At 54.4% G+C, this 21,800-nt stretch overlaps 10 protein-coding genes across 10 annotated transcripts; 3 read left to right on the top strand and 7 right to left on the bottom strand.

Moving 5' to 3' along the window:
- Positions 1 to 519: 519 nt before the first annotated feature.
- Positions 520 to 1,096, bottom strand: P152DRAFT_3036 (uncharacterized protein). The gene has a single exon (XM_033675106.1). It carries the CDS (start codon positions 982 to 984, stop codon positions 667 to 669), a length of 318 nt encoding a protein of 105 aa, XP_033538504.1. The 5' UTR covers positions 985 to 1,096; the 3' UTR covers positions 520 to 666.
- P152DRAFT_3029 (uncharacterized protein) lies at positions 1,097 to 3,282 on the bottom strand. The gene has a single exon (XM_033675097.1). It carries the CDS (start codon positions 3,117 to 3,119, stop codon positions 1,209 to 1,211), a length of 1,911 nt encoding a protein of 636 aa, XP_033538503.1. The 5' UTR covers positions 3,120 to 3,282; the 3' UTR covers positions 1,097 to 1,208.
- Positions 3,283 to 3,722: 440 nt separating this feature from the next.
- On the bottom strand, positions 3,723 to 7,126 carry P152DRAFT_463235 (galactose oxidase; the record flags this gene model as incomplete). Its single annotated transcript, XM_033680486.1, has 3 exons — positions 3,723 to 3,778; positions 4,444 to 4,662; positions 4,891 to 7,126. 3 exons carry the CDS (start codon positions 7,124 to 7,126, stop codon positions 3,723 to 3,725), a joined length of 2,511 nt encoding a protein of 836 aa, XP_033538502.1.
- Positions 7,127 to 9,654: 2,528 nt separating this feature from the next.
- Positions 9,655 to 11,061, bottom strand: P152DRAFT_2777 (thioredoxin-like protein). The gene is made up of 3 exons (XM_033674900.1): positions 10,969 to 11,061; positions 10,320 to 10,688; positions 9,655 to 10,163 (listed from the first exon to the last, which is right to left on the bottom strand). Exons 2-3 carry the CDS (start codon positions 10,667 to 10,669, stop codon positions 9,824 to 9,826), a joined length of 690 nt encoding a protein of 229 aa, XP_033538501.1. The 5' UTR covers positions 10,670 to 10,688; positions 10,969 to 11,061; the 3' UTR covers positions 9,655 to 9,823.
- Positions 10,799 to 11,437, top strand: P152DRAFT_3003 (uncharacterized protein). The gene is made up of 2 exons (XM_033675082.1): positions 10,799 to 10,838; positions 10,969 to 11,437. The coding sequence occupies exon 2, from the start codon at positions 11,057 to 11,059 to the stop codon at positions 11,345 to 11,347; it is 291 nt and encodes a 96-aa protein (XP_033538500.1). The 5' UTR covers positions 10,799 to 10,838; positions 10,969 to 11,056; the 3' UTR covers positions 11,348 to 11,437.
- A 946-nt stretch (positions 11,438 to 12,383) lies between these two features.
- On the top strand, positions 12,384 to 14,100 carry P152DRAFT_469388 (retinal dehydrogenase 2; the record flags this gene model as incomplete). The annotated part of the gene is made up of 4 exons (XM_033680896.1): positions 12,384 to 12,511; positions 12,607 to 12,806; positions 12,870 to 13,038; positions 13,089 to 14,100. 4 exons carry the CDS (start codon positions 12,384 to 12,386, stop codon positions 14,098 to 14,100), a joined length of 1,509 nt encoding a protein of 502 aa, XP_033538499.1.
- Positions 14,101 to 14,567: 467 nt separating this feature from the next.
- Positions 14,568 to 15,182, bottom strand: P152DRAFT_386756 (ER-derived vesicles protein-like protein ERV14; the record flags this gene model as incomplete). Its single annotated transcript, XM_033675849.1, has 4 exons — positions 14,568 to 14,660; positions 14,722 to 14,788; positions 14,845 to 15,000; positions 15,082 to 15,182. The coding sequence occupies 4 exons, from the start codon at positions 15,180 to 15,182 to the stop codon at positions 14,568 to 14,570; spliced, it is 417 nt and encodes a 138-aa protein (XP_033538498.1).
- Positions 15,183 to 15,998: 816 nt separating this feature from the next.
- On the bottom strand, positions 15,999 to 17,577 carry P152DRAFT_453479 (putative methionine aminopeptidase, type I). Its single transcript, XM_033678378.1, has 5 exons — positions 17,232 to 17,577; positions 17,150 to 17,180; positions 16,779 to 17,089; positions 16,187 to 16,733; positions 15,999 to 16,137 (listed from the first exon to the last, which is right to left on the bottom strand). The coding sequence occupies exons 1-5, from the start codon at positions 17,367 to 17,369 to the stop codon at positions 16,013 to 16,015; spliced, it is 1,152 nt and encodes a 383-aa protein (XP_033538497.1). The 5' UTR covers positions 17,370 to 17,577; the 3' UTR covers positions 15,999 to 16,012.
- Positions 17,578 to 17,782: 205 nt separating this feature from the next.
- P152DRAFT_426221 (uncharacterized protein) lies at positions 17,783 to 18,727 on the bottom strand (the record flags this gene model as incomplete). Its single annotated transcript, XM_033677259.1, has 3 exons — positions 17,783 to 18,103; positions 18,159 to 18,477; positions 18,536 to 18,727. The coding sequence occupies 3 exons, from the start codon at positions 18,725 to 18,727 to the stop codon at positions 18,009 to 18,011; spliced, it is 606 nt and encodes a 201-aa protein (XP_033538496.1). The 3' UTR covers positions 17,783 to 18,008.
- A 1,094-nt stretch (positions 18,728 to 19,821) lies between these two features.
- P152DRAFT_2659 (uncharacterized protein) lies at positions 19,822 to 20,411 on the top strand. Its single transcript, XM_033674830.1, has one exon. It carries the CDS (start codon positions 19,892 to 19,894, stop codon positions 20,279 to 20,281), a length of 390 nt encoding a protein of 129 aa, XP_033538495.1. The 5' UTR covers positions 19,822 to 19,891; the 3' UTR covers positions 20,282 to 20,411.
- Positions 20,412 to 21,800: the final 1,389 nt, after the last annotated feature.

Below are 21,800 nucleotides of genomic sequence, written 5' to 3'. Positions count from 1 at the left end.
GGGGCTATAGGAGGAGGCGTTGAAGGCGGCGAGGCCGGTGGCGAGGCAGGACATGGTGAGGATGATGTATTTGCGGGAGGGGGACCATAGGAAGGGGGAGACGAAGGGGGCGAGGTTGGGGGGAGGGGGTGCATCGTGAGATGGGGTGGGTTGATGTGGAAAGGGGAGATCGGTCTCGAAGGTGAGGTAGTGGTATACGATCGGTTGCTCCGATCCGTTGTCTTGGGTGCCTTGCTCTTCTTTGATTGACGCGATGCCATCGTCCAACTTCTTCTCGTCCGACATGCCAACATCTTTGATGGCCGAACCAGGGGGGTTTATTCCCGCATTATCCCCGGATCCTCGACCGAATTTCTCCGTCGGCTCGATCATGGCTTCGAGAGCAGCAAGGCGATCGACCAAGGTATCGCACAGCAATCAATCAACCCGCATTGAACGACAACAGCGACTAATTAATACTCTCCCCCAACAATTCCGCAAAGACCAGAAACGAGTAAAACCGTAGCTAGATGCAATGTGCAAGAACACGACCGACCTCGATTTTATCAAGCAACTGACCAGTCACCCAAGTGGAGTCCCCACTGCCGATCGTCGGCACCGAAACGTCTCGATCCCCATCCGTCGTGCTGATTGGGTGTCGAGCGGACCCGCGCCGACACTACTCTTTCACGGTGGAGAAACTGGAGATAGCACGGCGAAACGGACCGCGGGGAGGGGGAACGGGAAGCCGGATGGCGGTGGGCGATCGGTGATGCCGTGACTGCTGGATTGAATTGCGGCAGAGGGGCATTTTCGTGATGGAGATGGGATTGGGAAAGGTGGTGTTGGCGATCTGCAGGACGCAGTCATGCACGCCCTACCGAAAGGTTGGCGAGCTTGATTTCGGGGGTGAGATGTAGGGGAATGCTGAGTAACGGAACGATCCTCCGAATTTATCCCAGGATATCTCCACGAGACGTCGACAAGTTGCAGGATAGGAGTCATACCAATCTCACCGCGTACAACAACTATTCACGGTTCGTGAGTAATTAGGCCGGAGCGGAATTCTTTCGACCCGAAGATATCATGGGTATACATAGCCTACATAAAATCGGTAATTGAACTAACTAGGGAGGAGGGACGCTGTGATGCCGAAATATCAAAAATCGGATGTTGGCAACGCCGTGCTATGCTATTCTGATATTGTCGATATTCAGGCTGAGATCAATTCACTGAGCCGATGGTGCCACGAGAACCTCTTCCACTTCTTCGACTGGCACCTCATCTGTCGTCACCCCGGATTCCATCGATACATCTCCCACCGCACTCTCCGGCACCTCCCCCACCGTCTCCTCAACCACACTCTGCCCCTCCGCACTCTCCACCGGTTTCCTCGCCCCAACCCCCTTCACCCCATTCACCTTCCCCTCCCTCCCACTCGCCCCGGCCCTCCCACCCCTTCTCCCACCGGCTCCCGCCCCGGCGCTCGCACCCCCAAGCTCCTCCCTCGCCTTCGACGAACTACTCTGCGTCGGCCGCATCATCCGCGCCAAGAACCCCTCGTCCGGCGCCGTCTTCGTATGCCGATCGCCGCTAACGCTGCCCGCAGTCGATGCGCCGCCGAGGCTGGCGCGGGAGGAGACCCGGCGGGGGGCGGGGCCAAAGCTGCTGTGGGGTTGTTGTTTGGGAAGGGCGGCGACGCGGTCGCGGGTGAGGGTGGAGGGTTTGCGAGAGAGGGGTTTGCTGGTGGCGGTAGTAGTGGCGGAGGCGGTGGAGTCGCGGAGCTTGGCGGAGGAGCTGGTGGTTGGGGCGACTAGGTGTGCGGGGAGGGTGATGGGTCGGGTGGGGGACTTGGGGCGAGGTTTGACGAAGCCGGTGGATGGGGGGTGGAGGGTGCTGGTGGTGGAGGTGGATGTGGTGGAAGCGCGGAGGGAGGCGCGGGAGGATTTTGGGGCGGGGGAGCGTGGGGGCTGGATGGGGTTGGATGGGCCGGAGGTGGATGTTGGTTTTGTAGGATTGGGAGTGGAAGTGGAAGCGCTGGGCTTGGACGGCTTGGTGATTGACTTTGTTGGGGCTGGTGGGTGCACGGATGCAGTCGCCGAAGCTTTTGACATCGGCCCCTTTGCTTGTCCATTGGGTTTTACAAGGGGCTTCGCGACGGGTTTCGGCTCCACACGAGGTTGCCGTTTCGATTCCTGAGGTTTAGCGACCGGTTTCGTGGAAGGTGTTCCATTCGTCTTCTTAGAGACTGGTGTCTTTGGCGCATCCGTAGGTTCTGGTGTACCGTTGGTCGCTGGTTTCGAGGCCTCGACGGGTTCGGATTGACTGATATCCGTTGGTATGGCATCCTGCCCTTTAGGCTCTTGCACAGTCCGCTCTTGGACGGTCGGCTCTTTCACCATCTGTTGTTGGACAGTAGGCTCTTGCACTCTCTGCTCGTGGACGGCAGGAACTTGCACTATAGACTTTTGTACTGGATTCTCCTGAAGCGGACTCTCCGGCACCATAGATTTTCCAGTGTTCGTCGTGTCCGACAGTGGTGTCAGTTCTTTCGACGGCGAAGGCGCTGCACTACCAGAGGCAAGATTCTCCTTTTTCGGATCCTCGGGCTTGTCCGCCATCTCGTCTTCCACCGCCGCCTTCGGCTTCTCCTCCTTCTTGCCCGATATATGAAACCCCTGCAGCTTCTCACTTAATTCCCCAACCAACGCCTTGCCCTCCACCCTCCCCCCAAACACTTTCTCCTCCCCTTCCCCTGGCGTCTCCAGCGGCTGCTCCGGTATCGCCTCCTGAATCCCTGCACTTCCCACACTCGTCCTTAACTCCCCGCTCACCACCTTCTTCACCTCCTCCTTCACCTCCTGACCATCGGCACTGAAGCTCTCCCGACGCCGCGACAGTGAACTCTCCATATTCGACGCGCTCGGGGTCCGCACCTGCTGCCCGCTCGGCTGCACGCTGACGAATGACGTGCGCACTTTCGAAATCGGGCGCGAGCTGCGGTCGCTGGTCACGCTGCTGGCGGCGGGCGAGCGGCCGCGGGGCTCGGCGGCGGGCGACGACGGGCTGGGATCGGCGTTTTCGAACATGGCGCGGAGGGATTTGACGCCGGCGGAGGGGTTGGTTCGAGGGTTGGACATGGCTGCGGTGGTTGAGAAGGGGGTTAGCGTCCGGGTGCTGTGGATGGAGGATGAGAGGGATAGCCGGGACGGTGGTAGGAAACGACGAAAAGGGATAGAGACACCGACGACGAGTGAGAAAGATGGCTCGCTCAGGATGGGTGGGAAACTCCAATTGCAAGAGAGCAACGTGTCGTGTTTGGGAAACGCAGCAACACCAGCGGATCTAAAAGGGGAGTGACAGAGTGAGGGTCCACGGATTCTGAGTTGTATTACAGGAACGGTTTATTGATATTGAAGGCGTCTCCAGGGGGTCCAGTCCAGGGCCTGGACAGTGGACAAGGTGTTAAACGACGCGAATGCAGGTGGCCGAGGTGGACGATGACTGGCTCGCTTGCGGCGGACGTTTGACCAAGACATGGGGGCACGACACACGACGATTGGGCAGAGGGTTGCAGTGGATGGAATCGGTACTCACAATGGTAAAACGGTGGACAGACAGTGGTCTTGCAGGACGACTTGGAGTAGAGACACTCCAAAGAGAAGCAGAATAAAGATGTAGAGGAGAGAGACAGTCGAAGGACAATGTTGGTTGATCTGGTGGCAGAGCCGGCAAGGAAAGAGCTATGGAGAAAGCGTCAAAAGGGGAAATGAGTAAACATGGCCCCGGCACCATTGAACTGCCACTACATGGCTGCCTCACCGCCTTGCTGCCTGATTGCCTTGGTTCCTCCGTTCCTACTACACGTGCTATGCATCCAGATCCGGCAGATGTAATTACAAGAGCATTAATATTGATGGCTGCAGTGTAGAGGAGATGTCATCCTTTCCTGAAAGTCCGCGAGACCCAGAATCCATCAATCAGCCCCGACGGGATCTCCAAATTCTTCGGTCCAACCCTGACAACCACCATCGCCGTTCCGCGGGCCTGGATCGGTGGCGTACCTTACCCATCCGCGTGGAAGCCGGAACCATGGATCATGGGGAGTCCGCATACCAGTATCAAGGATGAATGCGAGAGGGTGAGCAATTGGAGAGAAGAGGACCAATTTACCCAAAATGCCGTTTTGATTCGTCTAGTGCTGAGAAGGATATGGCTTCTGTACCGGGCGAGCGGTAACGAGCGCGAAATAGACAATTTTTAAACCATCCATGCATGACCAGCCGAGCAGCAATTTTTATAAACATAGTCCATAGCATATACCATACTGTACTGTTTCCGTCCTTTTCCATACCGACCCATCGCATCGCATCATTCACTAAACACTACCTATGATACCACCACAAAACAACCGTCGATTACCTCCTTACGCAATCCCCAACCCCATCTCCCTCCTCCCCCCACCGTGCTCCCGAATCCTCTTCCCCTCCAACAACCCCCTCAATCCCCTTTTCTGCAACCCCACCACCGCACTGAACTCCCCCCGCCACACCTCCCCCGCTTCCCCCTCCTCCACCCCGCTCAAACTCCCGACCTCGCTCGCGCTCGCCGTGCTCGCCCCCGCGCTGCTCCCCTCGTCGTCCGCCCGTCCGTTCACGTTCCCATCACGCTCCCGCTCCCGGCCTTCCGCATCCAATCGTAGGCTCGCCAGCCGGTTCGCCGTTACGCTCGCGCTCGCGCTGCCGCTGCGACTCCGCTGTCCGAGCCCGTTACCCGGCGCCGCGCGCTCGCGCTTGTCCGCCCCTGTCTCCAACACCTCCGCGGTCGGATCCAAGCTGCCGGACCTCGAGATCGCGCCGGGTCCACCAACGACGCCTCCGTTCGGCGCAAGGAACGCAACTCCGTCGCCACCCCCCGCGGCCATGGCGGCGGCGTTGAAGATGGCGGCGGTGTTGCGGGCGTCGAGGACGGCGTGGAGGCGATGGACGACAGTTTCGAGGAGGCCGTCGACACGGTAGGGGCGGGCGAGCTGGAGGAGGGAGCAGAGGATTTGAGGAGTGCAGAGGGGGGAGTTGGGGGGCGGGAGGGAGGAGGTGTAGAGGTAGTGGAGGAGGGCGTGGACGGTGGGGACGGTGTGGGGGAGGTAGAGGGCGCGGGGGCGGAGGGAGGGGTTGGGGTGTCGGGGATCCGGGGGGTCGGTGAGGTGGGGGGTGCGGTCGGAGTGGGAGGGGGGGGAATGCGGGCCGAGGGTGGTGGTTATGGAGGCGCCGTCGTTGTTGGTGAGGGTGGTGGCAGAGGAATAGACGGTTCGGACGGAGGGGGTTATGGTGATGGAGGAGTTGCGGGACGGATTGGTGATGGAATTGGCGCGGAGTGTGGCCGTGTCGTTTTTGTCGTCGACGTTGATGCCGTCTCGTAGCAGATGGTTGAAGTAATTGCCCCACCGTCGAGCGACAAGGTGGGAGTTGGCCGGTATCCGTTCACCATTGATGGCAAGGAAGTCCATGTCTGCAAGCTCGCCCATGCCGAGTGCCATCTGTCCCAACCTCTCCGCCTCCTTCGACAGCTGCCGTCCTCCTGCGGTATTCGGCCCCAACTTCAGCGACCTCGAAGGAGAGCTCACCGACACATATTCCGATGTCGGCTTCGTCCTCCGAGGGTTATCGTACAACCCAAATGCTTCGAGTTCCACCATACACAAGTTGCTGAAGTTCATTCGCCGGTGGTTATAATCCTCGACCATGTTTCGTTTGCGATTGCCAAGGATCACGAAGGTATTCCGTCGATTCCATAGCACGCCACGGTTCCAGCTTCCGTTCGAGAAAATGCTCCCTCCGGCGTCGATTCGGCTCCATTGCAGCGTGAGAAGATCCAATGCCCATAAAGCATATTCCTGCTTCGAGGACGTCAAGAAGGTGCCGCTAACCACGAAGTAGTTATCGATGACCCCGCCGTTCGGGAATCGAAGTCCGGGAGGGGAATAGGCCCCTTGCATCGGTCGTTCAACGAGACTTCCATCGGGCAATCGGAGCTGCAGTTCCAATCTGACATCCAGGAAATTGTAGTTAGAATAGATCAGCATCGCCGATCCGCTGGTGCCCACCGCATCCGACAGCTTCGAGTTCTCCGCAGGTAACGGCTCGCTATCTTTCCTCATTTTGACACCAATCTTCCCCGCCAGCTCTCCATTAACAGGAGCCACGACACTCCGATATGAGCCCCAACTCTTCTCAATGCCCATCGTCGACGTCCACTTCAAACTTCGAAGATTAAACACGCTGATTTGCTCGATATAATGATTCGCACTGTCTTGTCCCCCTACGACGATCATCTCCGCCCCACCCGTTCCGTCTAGCGCCACCCCGATCTGCCCTTGATTGGGGCTATTCGACGACGGGTTGTGGTGAATCGCTGACAACGGTGCATTCGCGGACGTAAAAGCCGCAGAGGACGGCAAGATCGAGGCGCAATGAGCGTATCGGCCCTGTGGCGCGTCCGTGGCAGGGATCTGCATCCAGGATCTTGTCGTGACGTCGAAGATGTGAATGTCGGACATGACCACCACTTCGGGCTGCGGCTCACCCGGCGTAGGAGGTTGGTTGGGTATGGTCGGCTGCCCCGAGGGCAAAACAGAAGGGGACATGCCGCCATAACAAACAAGCTTCGTGTCGCCCAACGGACAAATGCTATGAAAATATCGTGGAGGCGGGATATCGCCTTGGCAGTCCAATCTCGTCCAATGTCTCTTGATCAAATCCAGTTCGTACATGTCGTTCGTAAGATGCGGTCGTGTCCGAGAAAGTCGTCGTCCTCCAAACACATATAGCTTATCCCCTAATACCGTGGTGGTTGCGCCAACCAACGGTCGAGGTTCCTTGCCAGTCGTTCGGTAAACATTACACACCAATCCCGTCAGCCCCGTATTAGTGGTGGTTCCTAGCCCTGCTGTCGGTGGCAATGCCGGAGACGGACCAGTCTGAGATGCTGCCGACTGCTGGCGTGACAATGGGTAGGGTGGCTCATCTTGCGCATTCCGCGGCAAACTGGTCTGGCTGCTATTCTGGCTGGATATAAAGGCGGTGGATCCACTACGGAACTGATCGGAATACAGTTGTGCAGGAGAAGGAGCCGAGACCTCGGAATCCATCGTGTTGGACCGGCTCCCACCTGGAGTCTGGCGCGACATCCTCATCTCCTTCGATCTGCGGGCCTCCTCGACTCGTGAAGCCGGCTCGCGAATGGATACGCAAGACGACGGTGCAGACGTTCGCGTAGCACGCACGCAGGTTGAGCCCAGGACTGAATAACTATCTCAACATGCCGGGACCGTCTAGCGGAGTCGTAAGGGAATGATGCGTTGCGGGGTGCGGAGTCGGAAGGGTTGGAAAAGCTAGAACATGGGATAACCAGAAATTCAGAAAAGCGTCGCGGAGTCGTATCGGTAGATGCGTGAGTGGAGATATGTTCACCGGCTAAGGACGGCACATACTGCGGAATAACGATCGGAACGTGCCTCGTGCAGCTGGTCGGAGATGGACAAGAAGTTGCTAGGGTCGGTGAGGTGGGAATAGGTTTAAGATTAAAAGGTATTCCGAAAGTTCCAAAAAGAAGGGAAGAGCGCCTTGGTGGTGCGAGGGAATACAATCAGTCAGGAGACTTCCCCGGGTCACAGCGAGGGTTCTGTCGAGGTTTGTCTGTGAAGGCTCAAGGACGCTTCACAGGTACGGAGGGATTTGGAGCGAATGGATCCCTGAAGAGCACAGCAGATGTACCGAGCGGCGGAGAAACGAGAGCGCCTGGAGGAGCAATGTCTGTCAGCACAGGAATTGACGGACACAAGAAAAAGCATGTGGTTGTACGGTGACCCTATATGAAGCGGAGAAATCGCACGATTGAAATATGAAAGTGGTGACTCGGAAAAGGATATCTCCAAGAGACAAGAAATATTCACAGGCAAACCCAATGTCGCGTCCCCCTTCAACTCCGCACCGTCAGGAACAAGCGCAGATCTTCAGCTTCGTCTGCAATCTCGACCATAAAGGAACCGTCCGTACGGTGTCGACAAACGGCATCGAATCACCGTCCACCAACCGCCGATGTAGCAGTTCGCCGGAACCAACTCGCGCGTAGGGACATGAAAAGCAAGACTTGAAACCATTAAAAAACAAAAACCCTCGTCCGCGAAAAACCAGGGATGAGGCCTGACGAGTGTCTCAATGGCAAATGCAAATACCCCGAATACAGACACGCAACAAGACCAGGGGAAGGGGGATATAACTCATGTGGAACAAAGAATCGGGAAGCCCGGCGGCACCTCCGCCGACGAGAGCACACATAGGTCACAATAGCAAAGAGCACACCACACCTCAGATGTTTCCCAGGGCGCGGGGAACGGGGGTCGAGCTCCCGCCAGCCCGACGAATTGAAGACGTGACTTACCGAACGCAGATCAAGGACCTTAGAAACGGGAGGGCGTGCGACGGGCGGAGAGGCGGCGATTAGAGTGGATGGGAGGGTGGAATGGATGGTGGTTGATGATGGATTGGGAGAGGAGGTCGATGGATGATGTGGATGATGGGATGAATATTGGAAGCGTGAGGTGAGGTGCTTTAGTTTCGGCGAGGTGAACGACAGACATGCTTGAAGGGTTGCGGTCTGCGGATGTCAGGCACGGGCTGGCGCGTAGTGGGCGTTGGGGCCTAGTTGCCTGAGGCCTGGATCGGCGCCACACAGCCACATTAGGCATTGGATTCTGCTCACTCACCAAATCGGCGGTCAATCGCTGACACCACGACGCAGACTATATGGAAGAAATAGAGTATCAATATTAATGTCTGCAGTGATTGGCCTGTCCGCAGAACATCTCCTCCCACTCGCCCGAATTACTGAAAAACCTTTGAATTCCCTTCAATTGGTTGACCAGAATTGCATTTAAATTACCTCCCCAAGCCCCGAATCGCCCCCCATCCCTCCCCCTCTCACATGAACCCGCAAGCCCGTGACTTCCACCCCAACTCTATCCCATCCTGATCATCCCGAGTATGCATCCTCACCCATACCATAGTACGGAGTATATAGAATCCGATATTGTCATGACGTCCGTCCGACTATGCGCTTGATTACACCCTTCCCGGCACCCCTACGCCTGTGCCGCATCCTCGGTATCTTTGCACGCAGCCGTCCGATGTCGGGTTCCGCCATGGGCGTGCGAGGGTCGGGGATGGGAGATCGTTGGGGTACGGGGTGGTTGGACGTGTGAAGCGGTCGTGGAGAAATGCGTGACTGACGGAGCCGGGAGCCGGATGTGGATGTTGTTCGAGGGAATTTGTCAATTGGGAGGTGATTGGCGAGGCGGCCAGGTTGATGGCACGTGTAAAACGACAGCGAAGTGTGTGTGCTGGGAACGCTAGCCGTGATGGGTAAGTGGTAAGAAATATGGAATAGTAATAGGAGCATTGACTTATATCCCCAAACACTGTCTTAACGGCGGTTGTCTGGCCACTCATGCAACCACCAAATGAAAGACTGGAAACACCAGAAGAATTCAAATCGAATCCTGTAAGCGGTCTCGGATGAAGCACATCACTACAGGGCCCAGTGACACGGTAGAGTATTGGAACTTCTGAATTCTGTGGTTTATTGGGTTTGAAACTGGCAGCTGATGCCAAATCACCATATAAGAGCCCGACGCGAGCCAAAACATCACCCTCGTCCTATGCTTCATCCGGTCTATGCTATCACGCACCGGATGCCGCTCATCGACCTCGAGCTACCACTAGCTCCGTCTCTCCTCACATCTGTCGACTGAACTGTCCCAGCTCGTCCACACCCGCGCATCAACCCTTTAAGCCGCGCTAGTCTTATCCTTCGGCAACGGGGTGAACCGCAAATACGGCTTCACGATGCGAATCTCGGGCCAGATCTGCTTCGCGTCCTCGGTCTTGACGGCCGGGTGGACGATGACGTCGTCGCCGGGGATCCAGTTGATCGGAGTGGTGATCTTGTTCTTGTCGCCGGTCTGCAGCGAGTCGATGACGCGGAGCACCTCGGCGGAGTTGCGGCCGGTGGAGGCCGGGTACGAGAGGATCAGGCGGATCGTCTTCTTAGGGTCGATGATGAAGACGCTGCGGATGGTGAAAGCAATGCCTTTGCTGTCGACGTTGGTAGCGTCTTGGTGGTCCAGCCTGGTTGGGGGGGAGTGTTGGGTCAGCTGGTGTTGGGTGGGTTTGTAGTGAGACGGCTGAACGACCGATTCAAAGAAATTGAACCGGGTTCGATGCGCTTCCAAGAGCCAGGTGGTCGGGATTGGTGATGCAAACAGTCTCGAGGAAATCACTTACATATCATAGAGGAACGCCACCTGCCTCTGCTTATCCCCAATGATCGGGAACGCCACCTTGCTCCCCGTCACCTCATCGATATCCTTGATCCACCCCCCGTGGCTCTCGACGGTGTTCGCCGACAGCCCGATCATCTTGACGCCGCGCTTGGTGAACTCCGGCTCCAGCTTGGCGAACGCGCCCAGCTCCGTCGTGCAGACGGGTGTGTAGTCCTCCGGATGCGAGAACAGCACCACCCAGTTGTCACCGATGAATTCATGGAAATCGATTGGGCCGGTGGTAGTCTCGGCTTGGAAGTTGGGGGCGATGCTGCCCAGGCGGAGGGGAGTGGCGCGGGATTCGGTGGACATGATGATGGATGGAGATGATCTGGACGGACGGATTTCAAGTCAGAGAATGGTTTTTCAAGTAAAGGTTACTGGCGGGAAGTTGGTGGGTGGAAGGATCCGGAAAGAGGGTGGGAACACACCTAGAGACTAAATGGGTGGTGGGGTATCAAAGAGCTGGCTGGAATGCACAATGGTTACAGGTAAGTAAGGCAGGAAACCCAATGAAAGTTCAATTAAAAGTGACAAGGGAGTTGAAAGAGGACAGAAGGGAACTGAAAGGACTGGGAAGGAAAAGAGCGTCTATATAGTGGACAACTTACATTCAACTTGAGCTCTTTGGATGGACGTGCGATGGCGTGCTCAACTTTGCTCGTTTAGTGGTTTTTTCCGAATGCGATCCGGTTGTTTATGGTGAGAGAATTGGCTTTCAGAGCAGTCTGGTGGTGTCTACTGTCTACCTTAGCCCTCACTGTGGTGGTGCGATCCCGCGCAAGAATTCCATGCGCTATGACACCCCTCCCATCAGATGAGAAATTCTGCCCCGCCATCGGTCAGAAACCCCCACCATCCTCAACATCAGACGCAGAATCCTATCGAATTTGTCAAGGGAATCATGCCTTTCCATGCCTGTATCGGAGTTTGGATGGACAGTTCATCAGATCGTCGCGACGACAAGGAATGTCCTTTCAGGCGAGTTGATTGAACAGTGAGTGTGCTGCTACTCTGCTGCTCTGCTGCCAATGCCTGCCCAGACAAACGAAATGTGTCCGAGAGACGATACTTTCGCAAGAACCCTCCGAGGATAAGCTACGTTCATAATGTATTCGGCATTGCCATCTCAGCTGGCTCAGTAACTTAAAGGCTACATACGATAGCCTCTATGACCCCCAGATAGTATTAGAGACTTGGAGGAGTGGCCCTTGTCTGCTCTCCCATGTCACCCACCTGCTGCAGGACTCAAGAGTCGAGACTGGACTGGGTTGAGGGAGACGGAATGAGGGGTCTTCTGGAAATGCATCATGTACCAGGTCTTTGGGATTGGACTTGGGTCGGGATGATGACACATACATTCTGGTCGAGTAGCGTGCGTGGATCATGGGCTATTGTTTCTAATAAGGCAAGTTTCAGACGACCTAGATCGTGGTAGTCATGAAGAGCTGTTGTGAATAGGATGGCCAAAATGCTGGCTGCACGTTCAGTTCATCGTATATGGATGACCATTACCATTGAATTCCATAGTCAAATTCCATAACTAGATAAACTTCAATGGATTTCGATGGCGCCGCCTTATCGTGGATTGCACCGGCCCCTCCTCGTGCCAAACTCCTGCCAGATCCCAAGTAAAACTACCACCAAACAGGTAAGTCTATCCCAGCCTGGAGCTCTCCCACCATCGGATCACCACTCCTGCTATTACATCCATCCACACACCTAACTCAATCGCGCTATCTTCTCCTCTCTTATCCTCTACGGTAGGTAGCGCAGGCAGCGTAGCAGAGGTAGCAATCGCCACGACCGGATTGTGGGGTAGGATAGCAGTAGAGCAAGACTCTGATAACTACCGTAATTATAAGAGCCACAGAACGTCCGGTATTCCTTCCCCTCCATCCATGAAATGAACCGCGTTGTCTCGTCTCTCTTCCGAACGCCATTGCGACCGCTCAAGCTACCATCCTTCCGTGTCCCTTCTGTAATTATTTATCCCCCCGCTTTCCGAACCTTCGCCTCTACCAGAATGTCAGATCTCGCAGTCGAGCTGACGGCGCCGAACGGCGTCAAATACACCCAGCCAATCGGCCTGTTCATCAACAACGAATGGGTCAGGTCGAAGAAAGGCGAGAAGTTCGCGTCCATCAACCCAACGTAAGCACCATCCGGGCATGCAGCCGCGATCTCACTCGAAGCGATGCTTCAGCATGCAAACTACGTTCGAGATTCATTACTGACGCGTTCCTTAGCGACGAGAGTGAGATCGTCTCGGTCTATGCTGCCGACCCGGAAGACGTCGATGATGCGGTCGCCGCGGCAAGGAAGGCGTTCAAGGATCCGTCATGGCGGGATATGTCGACGACGGATCGGGCAGACCTGATGTTTAAGCTGGCGAGCTTGATTGAAGAGCATAAGGAGACGCTGGCCACGATTGAGACGTGGGATAATGGTACATGCTTCTCGTTTACTGGATTGATGGGTGAGAATGGGCCGTGATGCTGACGCTGGATAGGCAAACCGTACACTGTTGCGAGAGATGAGGATCTGGGTGAGGTGATTGGGTGCTTCAAGTACTATGCTGGATGGGCGGATAAGGTGCATGGCCAGGTGATTGACACTTCTCCGGCGAAGCTGGCATATACGATAAGGGAGCCGCTGGGCGTGTGTGGACAGATCATCCCGTATAGAACTCTACCTCTATATGCCTTGTCGAATACTGACCTCAGTGCAGATGGAACTATCCTTTGGCCATGGCAGCGTGGAAACTTGGCCCTGCCTTATGTTGCGGAAACACGGTGGTCCTGAAGGCCGCCGAACAGACTCCTTTGTCCATCCTCTACTTCGCCAACCTTGTCAAAGAAGCTGGATTCCCCCCAGGCGTCGTCAACATCCTCAACGGCCACGGCCGCGTCGCCGGCCACGCAATCGCCTCCCATCTCGGCATTGACAAGATCGCCTTCACCGGCTCGACTGCCACGGGCCGCGAAATCATGAAAACTGCCGCCATCAACCTCAAGAACATCACCCTCGAAACCGGCGGCAAATCCCCCCTCCTCGTCTTTGACGACGCCGACCTCGACCAGGCCGTCAAGTGGGCCCACATCGGCATCATGAGCAACATGGGGCAGATCTGCACCGCCACGTCGCGCGTGCTCGTGCAGGAGGGCGTGTATGAGAAATTCGTCGAGACATTCAAGGCGCAAGTGAAGACAACGAGCAAGGTGGGCGATCCTTTCGCCGACGACACGTTCCAGGGGCCGCAGGTCACCCGGGCGCAATACGACCGCATCCTCTCGTACATCGAGACGGGCAAGTCCGAGGGCGCGACGCTTGTGGCGGGTGGCACGGCACACAAGAACGTGGGCGCGGGCAAGGGGTTCTTTATCGAACCGACCGTCTTCACCAACGTCACGGACGACATGAAGATCTACCGCGACGAGATATTCGGGCCGTTCGTGGTGATTTCGTCGTTTAAGACGGAGGAGGAGGCGTTGGAGCGGGCGAACGATACGACGTACGGGTTGGGGAGCGCGGTGTTCACGCGGGACATCACGCGCGGGCATCGGGTGGCGAGAAGGATCGAGGCGGGGATGGTGTGGATTAATTCGAGCAATGATTCGGATATTCATGTGCCGTTTGGGGGGGTGAAGATGAGCGGGGTGGGGAGGGAACTGGGGGAGGCGGGGTTGGATGCGTATACGAATAAGAAGGCGGTGCATGTTAATCTGGGGACGATTCTATAAGTTGAGACCGGTAGAATCGCTTGTTGAGACACTGGAACCAGCTCTTCATCAAGATAACATACCTGTTACAAATCTCTGGATCTTCCCTTGTCCCGTAACTCAACATCACCAAACAAATCAGCCACACATCCGACACGAACGACCGCATGGAACCAAAAAACGGTGTTGGTCAGATAAGCCATTATGGACATCCGCGACGGAAACGTAGAGAGTTACCAAAATCCTCACGGTCGCTTATCGCCCGCTATAGAAAAATCAAAGTCTGATGAAATCCGCCCGTCCCCTTTCCCTTCCCCATCTATACAGGATTCATCCCATCTCATGTCCTCCAATCCTCTATCTCGCTCCCATCCATTCCGCCACCACGTCGTCTCGTCCACCTGCGCCATGCTGCGGAGTTCGCCCACGCGATGGACCACGGTTTTCGAGGGTTTCTAGGTTCTAGATGTTCATTGTGGGCGAGACGGTTAATGGGACTCGTCGCGGATTAGAGCCACGATCATGGAGTAGAGGTAGAAGAAAAACATGACGAGGTGGAAACCCAGTTTGATGAACGATTCCTAGCGGCGAGGTTAGCACTGCTCCAACGGGATCAAGCGTGCCCAGAGGGGGGATTCATACCTTCTTATGCACGTTCAACTTCCGGAAGATCTCCGTCGCGTCGAGGAGGTGCGAATTCTCAAAGATCCTATTTTCTAGTCAGTCGTGCATCCCCGACAATCGATCGTTCCACTGAATTCATACTTCTTCGCGTTCCACGCTAGTAGCGGTAGGTTCAGAATGATAGCAAGCCAGTATCCATTGATCACGAACAAGAACGTCAAAAACGCATGCACGGCCGCCTCTGGGATGATGTACGTGTTCAAGCGGTTGCAGAGGTCGATCGGGTTGATATAGTCACTATCCAGTTCGTGGTTAGCTCTGGCTATCTCCATCGTTCCCGACTATCATCGGGGTCCGATCACCGGAGAGGGAACCTACCATTCCAAGTCGCTGTACATGATCGTGAAGAAGACCTGCAAAAACAGGTTCACCGCGTTGATCAGCACGGCGAGGAGATACAGCCATGCTTCTCCGGACATTGTGGATTACGGCGTGTGGTGTTGTTGTTGTGTGCGGGACTGGTGCTGGGAATCCCGAGTTTGCTGATTTTGCGTTCCTCCTCCTATACGGTATCCCCGCGACCTTTTGCAGCTCACAGATCTCGAACGGTTGCTCGGTCTTGCGCTTGTCACTGATCTCCGGTATCCAGAGGTCCCTGTTGGTCGATCGCGTCTAGCAATGAGTCGGTAGCAGGCAATCAGCAATGCGACGATGGAGCGTGGGGCGAGCGGAGTTAACCGTTTGGACGGGTAAGAGCCGTGTTGGTCGGGTGTTCAGGAGGTTTCGGCGGAGGCGGACACCAGTCGGACGAAGAGGGTATGGTTATAGGATTTTGACGGTAGAGGGGAATGTTGGAGAAGGTAGGAAAAGCTATCAGGATTGAGGTTGGGATGACCTCACGGATCACAGGCGAAGTTGATGAGGTTGGCGAGGCGTTGAGAATCCCTCCATCCTGGATTGACGCCTTGTTGCCTGAATGCCTGGGATCTGCTTGCACAGGGGAGTGTCTGGTGGGCTGCCGCAATATCGGCAAGGCTGCATGATTCTGATAATGCTCTTTTGGCTCGAAAAGAAACTAGGCAGCAGACTACAGATACGTAAATGCCACGGTGTTTATACTATAATGGCTGCATCATGGAGTAATGTTGTGTAGGCAGTGAACGGAATACGTAGCTGTCCCTCCATGTATGGCGTGACCATTCTCCATCAGTCATCCAACGCCTTGCTGGATCACGGCCGTCGAGAATTCTCGTTGAATAATAAAATAGCATTTATCCCGTTCAGATCCTCATTATCTCATCACCAATCCTCAATCTTTCCCCTCCCCTTTCTCCTCCATCTTGGCCTCTGGCATCGGTACCGACCCACCCGGGGAATTGGGAAACCTCGCCGTCAAGATTTCCACTCCGGTCTCCGTCACAAGGAGAGTATGTTCTAAGCACTGTTAGCATCTAGTATACAATATACCCTGAGTACTGCTTACCGAACTGCGCCGTCCGCGATCCATCCACCGTCGCACTAGTCCAATCATCCGGCCACGTCTTATCCCGATACGACCCCAAGCTAATCATCGGCTCAATCGTAAAACACATCCCCGGCTTCGCCGTCCCCACCGCCTTGCTCTTCGCATAATGCGGCACGTTTGGTGCGCAGTGGAACAACTGATTGATCCCGTGTCCGCAGTACGTGCGGATGACGCCACAGTTCCGGCTCTTCGCGTGCTTCTCGATCACGTTGCCGGGGTCGCGGAACAGCATCCCGGGCTTGACGAGCTCGATAGATTTGTCGAGGCATTCGCGCGCGGTTTCGACGACGCGCACAGAGTCCGGGTCGGCGCGGGCGCGGGAGCCGATGTAATAAGTTTCGTTGAGGTCGCCGTGGAAGCCGCCATGGTAGAGGGTGACGTCGATGTTGAGGATGTCACCATCAACGAGGACGCGGTTGTCGGGGATGCCGTGGCAGATGATCTCATTGGGGGAGGTGCAGACGGATTTCGGGAAATGGCAGTAGTTCAGGGGAGATGGATAGGACTGGTCGTGTTAGTGATGTCCAACTGGCAACCGGGGAACACCTACATTTCTCTCAATGCATGCCTTGTGAACGATCTCATCTATGTAATCGGTAGTCACCCCTGGTTTGGCGGCGGCGGCTGCGATATCCAGGACCTCTCTTGCCAACCGGCAAACCTTTCGCATGCCCTCCTGCTCCTCCTTGCTCAGGATCTTCAGCTTGTTTCGCGTGACGGGGCTCTGTTCCGATCGCGGAATGCCATCTTTGGCATAATCCGGTCTCCGTATGCTGTCTGGCAACTGCCTGGTGGCCGACAGTGGATAGACCGGTCGCAGACTGCCGGTAAACGGGAAGGTCGGGAAGGGGTTGTAGAAGCCTGTGATTGGGTCGGGTTTAGACACGACTTTAGGGGCGAAGATATCTTTGAACGACAGACTTTTGCTCTTATGGACCGCCTTGTGTGTGCCCTAACACTGATATCAGTCTTGATCCGCTCTGCATCGTGGTGGCGAACGTACCCAGTTTCTTTTGAAACATTCCTGGGTGCAGAAATAGCTTTCGATTCCTAGGCTCTGGCATTTCGGACACTGAAGGTCCTCGGCTTCTTTATCGCAGTCATTGCCACTACAGGGCCCTTTTGGTTTCTCGGTGGACATCTGCAAGGCCGCCCAAAGGTCTTCTCTAATGAGTCGTTGCGGGACCGTTGACGGCAGGCTGAGAACCGCAAAGTTATATCCTCGCAGGGAGTAGGTTTCAGGGAAATGAGACGAGAAACACAAAAGTGCCAACGGTTTATAATTTATCGGAGGAGCAGCAAGGCAAGTAAATTGTTAGAATTCCGTACTCCAGGTCGGAGATCGGAGGTGATTCAGATGAAGCAGATTTGATGCTTGCCGTTGGTGATGCGCCAATACGACGTCGCCATTCCACGGAAGTACCCCACTTCGGATGGTTTGGCGAGTCGGGTGAAGAAGGGTCCAGCAAGTCCAGGCCGATATCAATTCATGATAAAAGTCACATTATCGGGTCGTAGTCAAAATACACTATCTACAGGTATCTGAATTACTTTCGCCTAGAGTGGTCGAGCTGGTCGATGGCTTTTGTTTTGGCCAGAAGCTAAATACTCTGCCATTCGAAACGATATCCGCTGAGGAATGTTCGATATCCTGATTTCCTAGAATATAATATTCTAATACTCTTGCGTGAAATAATCCTAAAACGCCGTGAAACCTCCTCTCATCGCTCTCCTACTCACATATCGGTCCTAAAGAGAAACTGTCTCTGCCCGCGGAACCTTACGGAGAATCTGGCGACGGAGAGGTTGACTCATGGTCGAAGCTTGGGGTGGGTTCTCGAGCTAGCCTATCCCACTGCTTTGGAGTTCTCATCACTAGGAAGATCAGTTCATTGCTGTGACAGGAAAGAAACATGCGCCGGTAGCATACAGTTCGAGCCGGTGCTAGTCGTCACATCTCCGCCTCGGGCATTCGAGGAGAGTCGGAGCAAGAGGTCGCTGTTATGAATATCGTGTAAGATCTCTTCCGCCTTGGAGCCCTGCCGAATCCGCAGGTAGATGTTCTGCGCTTCGGATGGTGGCCGATTCTGCAGCAGTTCGTAGATCTCCTCGTATGCCGTCTTCGTCTCCTTCAAGTCGCTGAACTTTCGCCGCAATGCCTGCGCATGCGTCTCAGCTGCATTTGCCTGATACTCGCAAGTGGTATCGAGCGCCGTGCAGCGCGTACATCGTGGTCTTTGCGCATTACACTGCAAGAGGACGTTAGATGTTACGGAGCCGATCGGACCGGCGTCTAGAGTGCCGAACCTTGGATTTTCGCTTTCGACATGCTTCACAGGCGGATGTCGTCGTCTCTCTTTTCCGCCGGATGATATTGTTCGAGACCGGGAGGTACCTATACACCGCCGCAGAGGGACTAGGGGTCTCCCTTGGACCGGCCGGACGCAGTGGTGGGAGGGTGCGAACCGATATCGCTAGCCCTGGCGCGAAGGCTGACATGGGCAGCACAGAATGAAGGGAGCAACGCCGGATAGTAAGAAGTTGGCAGGGGAAAATAGAAGGCGAAGAGACTTGGACGATGCAAAGAGGATCAGAACGTCTATTTCACTCCAAGGAGCTGTTCATGTCCGACAGACGGAGATGGAATTTTCGTCCGAAACTTTATGATTGGCTTCCGGCTCGCATCTAGCGGACCAGGGCCGATGAAGTTCAGGATGGTATGCAACATCTGATAGGAAACAAATATGCTTGCTCGTCTTCATGTGGAAATCCGGAGGTAATTCCTAGCGGTTTATAAGGCGTTATGCAATGATGACCGAATTACACACAAGACGCCTCGTAGTTTGGTTTTCAGCAGACAAAGAGAAACCGAAATAAGCGACTCCACACGTTATCACTACTGTCCGACAGTTAGATCGATAGGGACCGTGTTGAGTGTAAAGACAAGGTGATATCGAATCGCGTCGATGAATTCAAGAAAAAGTCAGTGAGTAAGGGCTCCAGTACTCCATAGATGCTCTTAGTTTCGGTTTGGCACACGGCTCAGGTCTGATTCAAGGAGTCCGACGACTTTTATGGAGTGATGCGGACTTTCCAGACGCCGAAATCTACAAAGACCATAGCTGTTGATCCCATAATTCTAGCCGTATGATGGAAAGTCCTTCCGTCTGCTACTTTTTTAGCACGGATGACTTGCATCAAGGGAAGGTTTCGCATGGCGGAAGGGATGCGAAAGTTAGGAGATGCTTATTTAGTTGGGATTTAGTAGGGTCCCAGCGCCCCGTTCGGATGAGAAATGGGGTTGATCCGAATGAGGTTAAATGATACCATCGAATGGTAAAGAAAGCGGTGTGAACTGTAAATGGATTACAGACGAAAGGGATTATATTGCATATTAGCTACGTACGATGCTAAACTTGGAAAGGGATTGGCGGGGTCCCCTTTAGGATTAAAGTAGTATCGCCAATCCGCAATTGTGATAATAGTGCTATCAAGGACAATTTAGAACACAAAGTATAATACTTACCAACTGAAAATCGATGACATATATTCAATACCGAAAATAACAAAAGTATTATCCACCAGGCTGGTTGGAGGCCTTGATATCGAGGCACCAATAAGGGATTGTGGTTAGCCGGAGATAGTTCCTACGCGCCCGATCCGATGCGTCTGATGATGCGTCCGAGCATCACTCTTCCAACTTACCTCCTTTCAATTCATCAAACGCCATGTCCAATTGACTGCTTGTGTTTCTTCGCTCAGTTTCAATGCGTAATTAATGCAATGGACGTTGCATCTCAATCTTCTCGCGCGGAGTTGAACCCGTGCTACGCGATAGGGGGGAGCTCCAGGCCAGAACCGCAAATCTCCGACAAACTTCCCTCCTTAGGTCGAAGTAGGCAAGGAGCCAAGTACCTAAACTCTGTCGTGTGTCGTCCTGATATGCCGCTTCTGAGCGCCGGTCCAGTCCGGCCTTTCAGTATATTCTACTTCCTCGAAATATTCGAAGCCACGGTTACATTGCGTCACTGTCTCAGAGCAGGTTCCGCTTGAGATAGCGAATCGATGTGACCGGAGTGTCGAGCAGCGGTGAAGATATTCTCTCAGCTACGGAGGCATCGTCAGGTGATATATCTGTATATCCTCACTAGGACCATCATCGCCGGATCATCGCCGGATGGGGATCCGTCGTGCATTTTTAGCGGTCTTCATATCGTGTGATTTCATGACCCTGGAAGTCGCATCCAGCTCTTTCTTAGTTCCTGCATTCCAGTCAAGATCGTTCCGTGACACAAGGCCACGGAGACCAGATAATGCAAGGCTGCTTCCAGGTGATCGATATGATGCGTCCAGGTGTTCGCTCCCAACCCCCTTCATTGGCTACGGAAATCCTCAATCGTCCATACATACCGTATACGAGCACTTGCAGGCTGCTTGCAGCTAACTTGCGTTGTTGCATCGTGTCAGATTGGCCTGCTCACTGTACCCTTCTCTCCATGCAGAAAGCTCCTGGAGAGATCCGGGCCCAGTGATTAGTCCTGGCTGGTTGCACCGTACACAGCACAGCATAAGAACATCATGTCATTCTGGTCGGGCTACTGTGCTGAGATATCCTTTACTCCTCGGCAGAGGCCACACGTGCGCGAATGTCTGTTCCGGAGGGCCTGATTCGATGGCCTGGTTCCATTGCACCACGGAAGAAGTTTTCTTTGGCTAGTAACCAAGCTATCTTAGATTAGACCAAGATCCAGGCGACCAAATCTGCATCCTTGCTTTTGCTAAAGTTCTTGGGAGATGAGACTGAATGACTAGATCGCGTGCACAGCAGACAAGTGTTGCCTTTTGTTGCACTCGAGCAGATGGCGCACTTCTAGGCCGTCAAATTTCGATATATGCCAACATGCGCGGACGCATATGGAATTCGTGCCGAATAAGATTGTCATGAGTCTCCTATCCGGTATTCGGTCCGCAGTTGAAATGCCTTGAACCTCATGAATTCATTCCTCAGTCCAAATCAGTGATGTTGACTTAGAGAAAGAATGAAGTGATCATATTCTCGTGGTCGCTTTATTGTGGCCGCTTTCTCGGCGTTTTCGTTTCACGTCAGTTCCATACAAGTCTGATTTGCTAATCTTCTCAGTCTCCGTCAATTCTCAGTCAAGTTCCAGCTTCCCGGTTCTGCTTTCATACTGAAACAACACCATTTGAGTTGACAGTTTGCTATCGGACAGGGCTGATAAGCCTCCTACATTGAGCGAGATCAAACCTCCGACCATCGCGTGCATTCCCACCTCCCGAGACGGGGTTGGAGAGTCCGGTTATGTGGAACGTGGAGCTCAAGTGAAATTTACCCCAGTCAGTCCTGCTGCCGTTATTCAGAGCCTCTTCACAAAGCTGAACGGCATGGTGAATCTGGTCAAAGGCAATAATGAGCGTTTAGCCAATGTCACGGGGGATGCCCAATCTGCACAGGTGAGCCTTATATTTCCTAGAAGTATATAGTTGGCCACATTTTCATCTCATACCTGCTTCATTGTCTGACATCACGAATTCAGAAGCCTGCACCCCATGG

Source organism: Eremomyces bilateralis (genome assembly GCF_010015585.1).
Source record: "Eremomyces bilateralis CBS 781.70 unplaced genomic scaffold P152scaffold_1, whole genome shotgun sequence".
NCBI classification, from domain to species: Eukaryota; Fungi; Ascomycota; class Dothideomycetes; order Eremomycetales; family Eremomycetaceae; genus Eremomyces; species Eremomyces bilateralis.
This window is presented reverse-complemented; position numbering and strand designations above follow the sequence as displayed.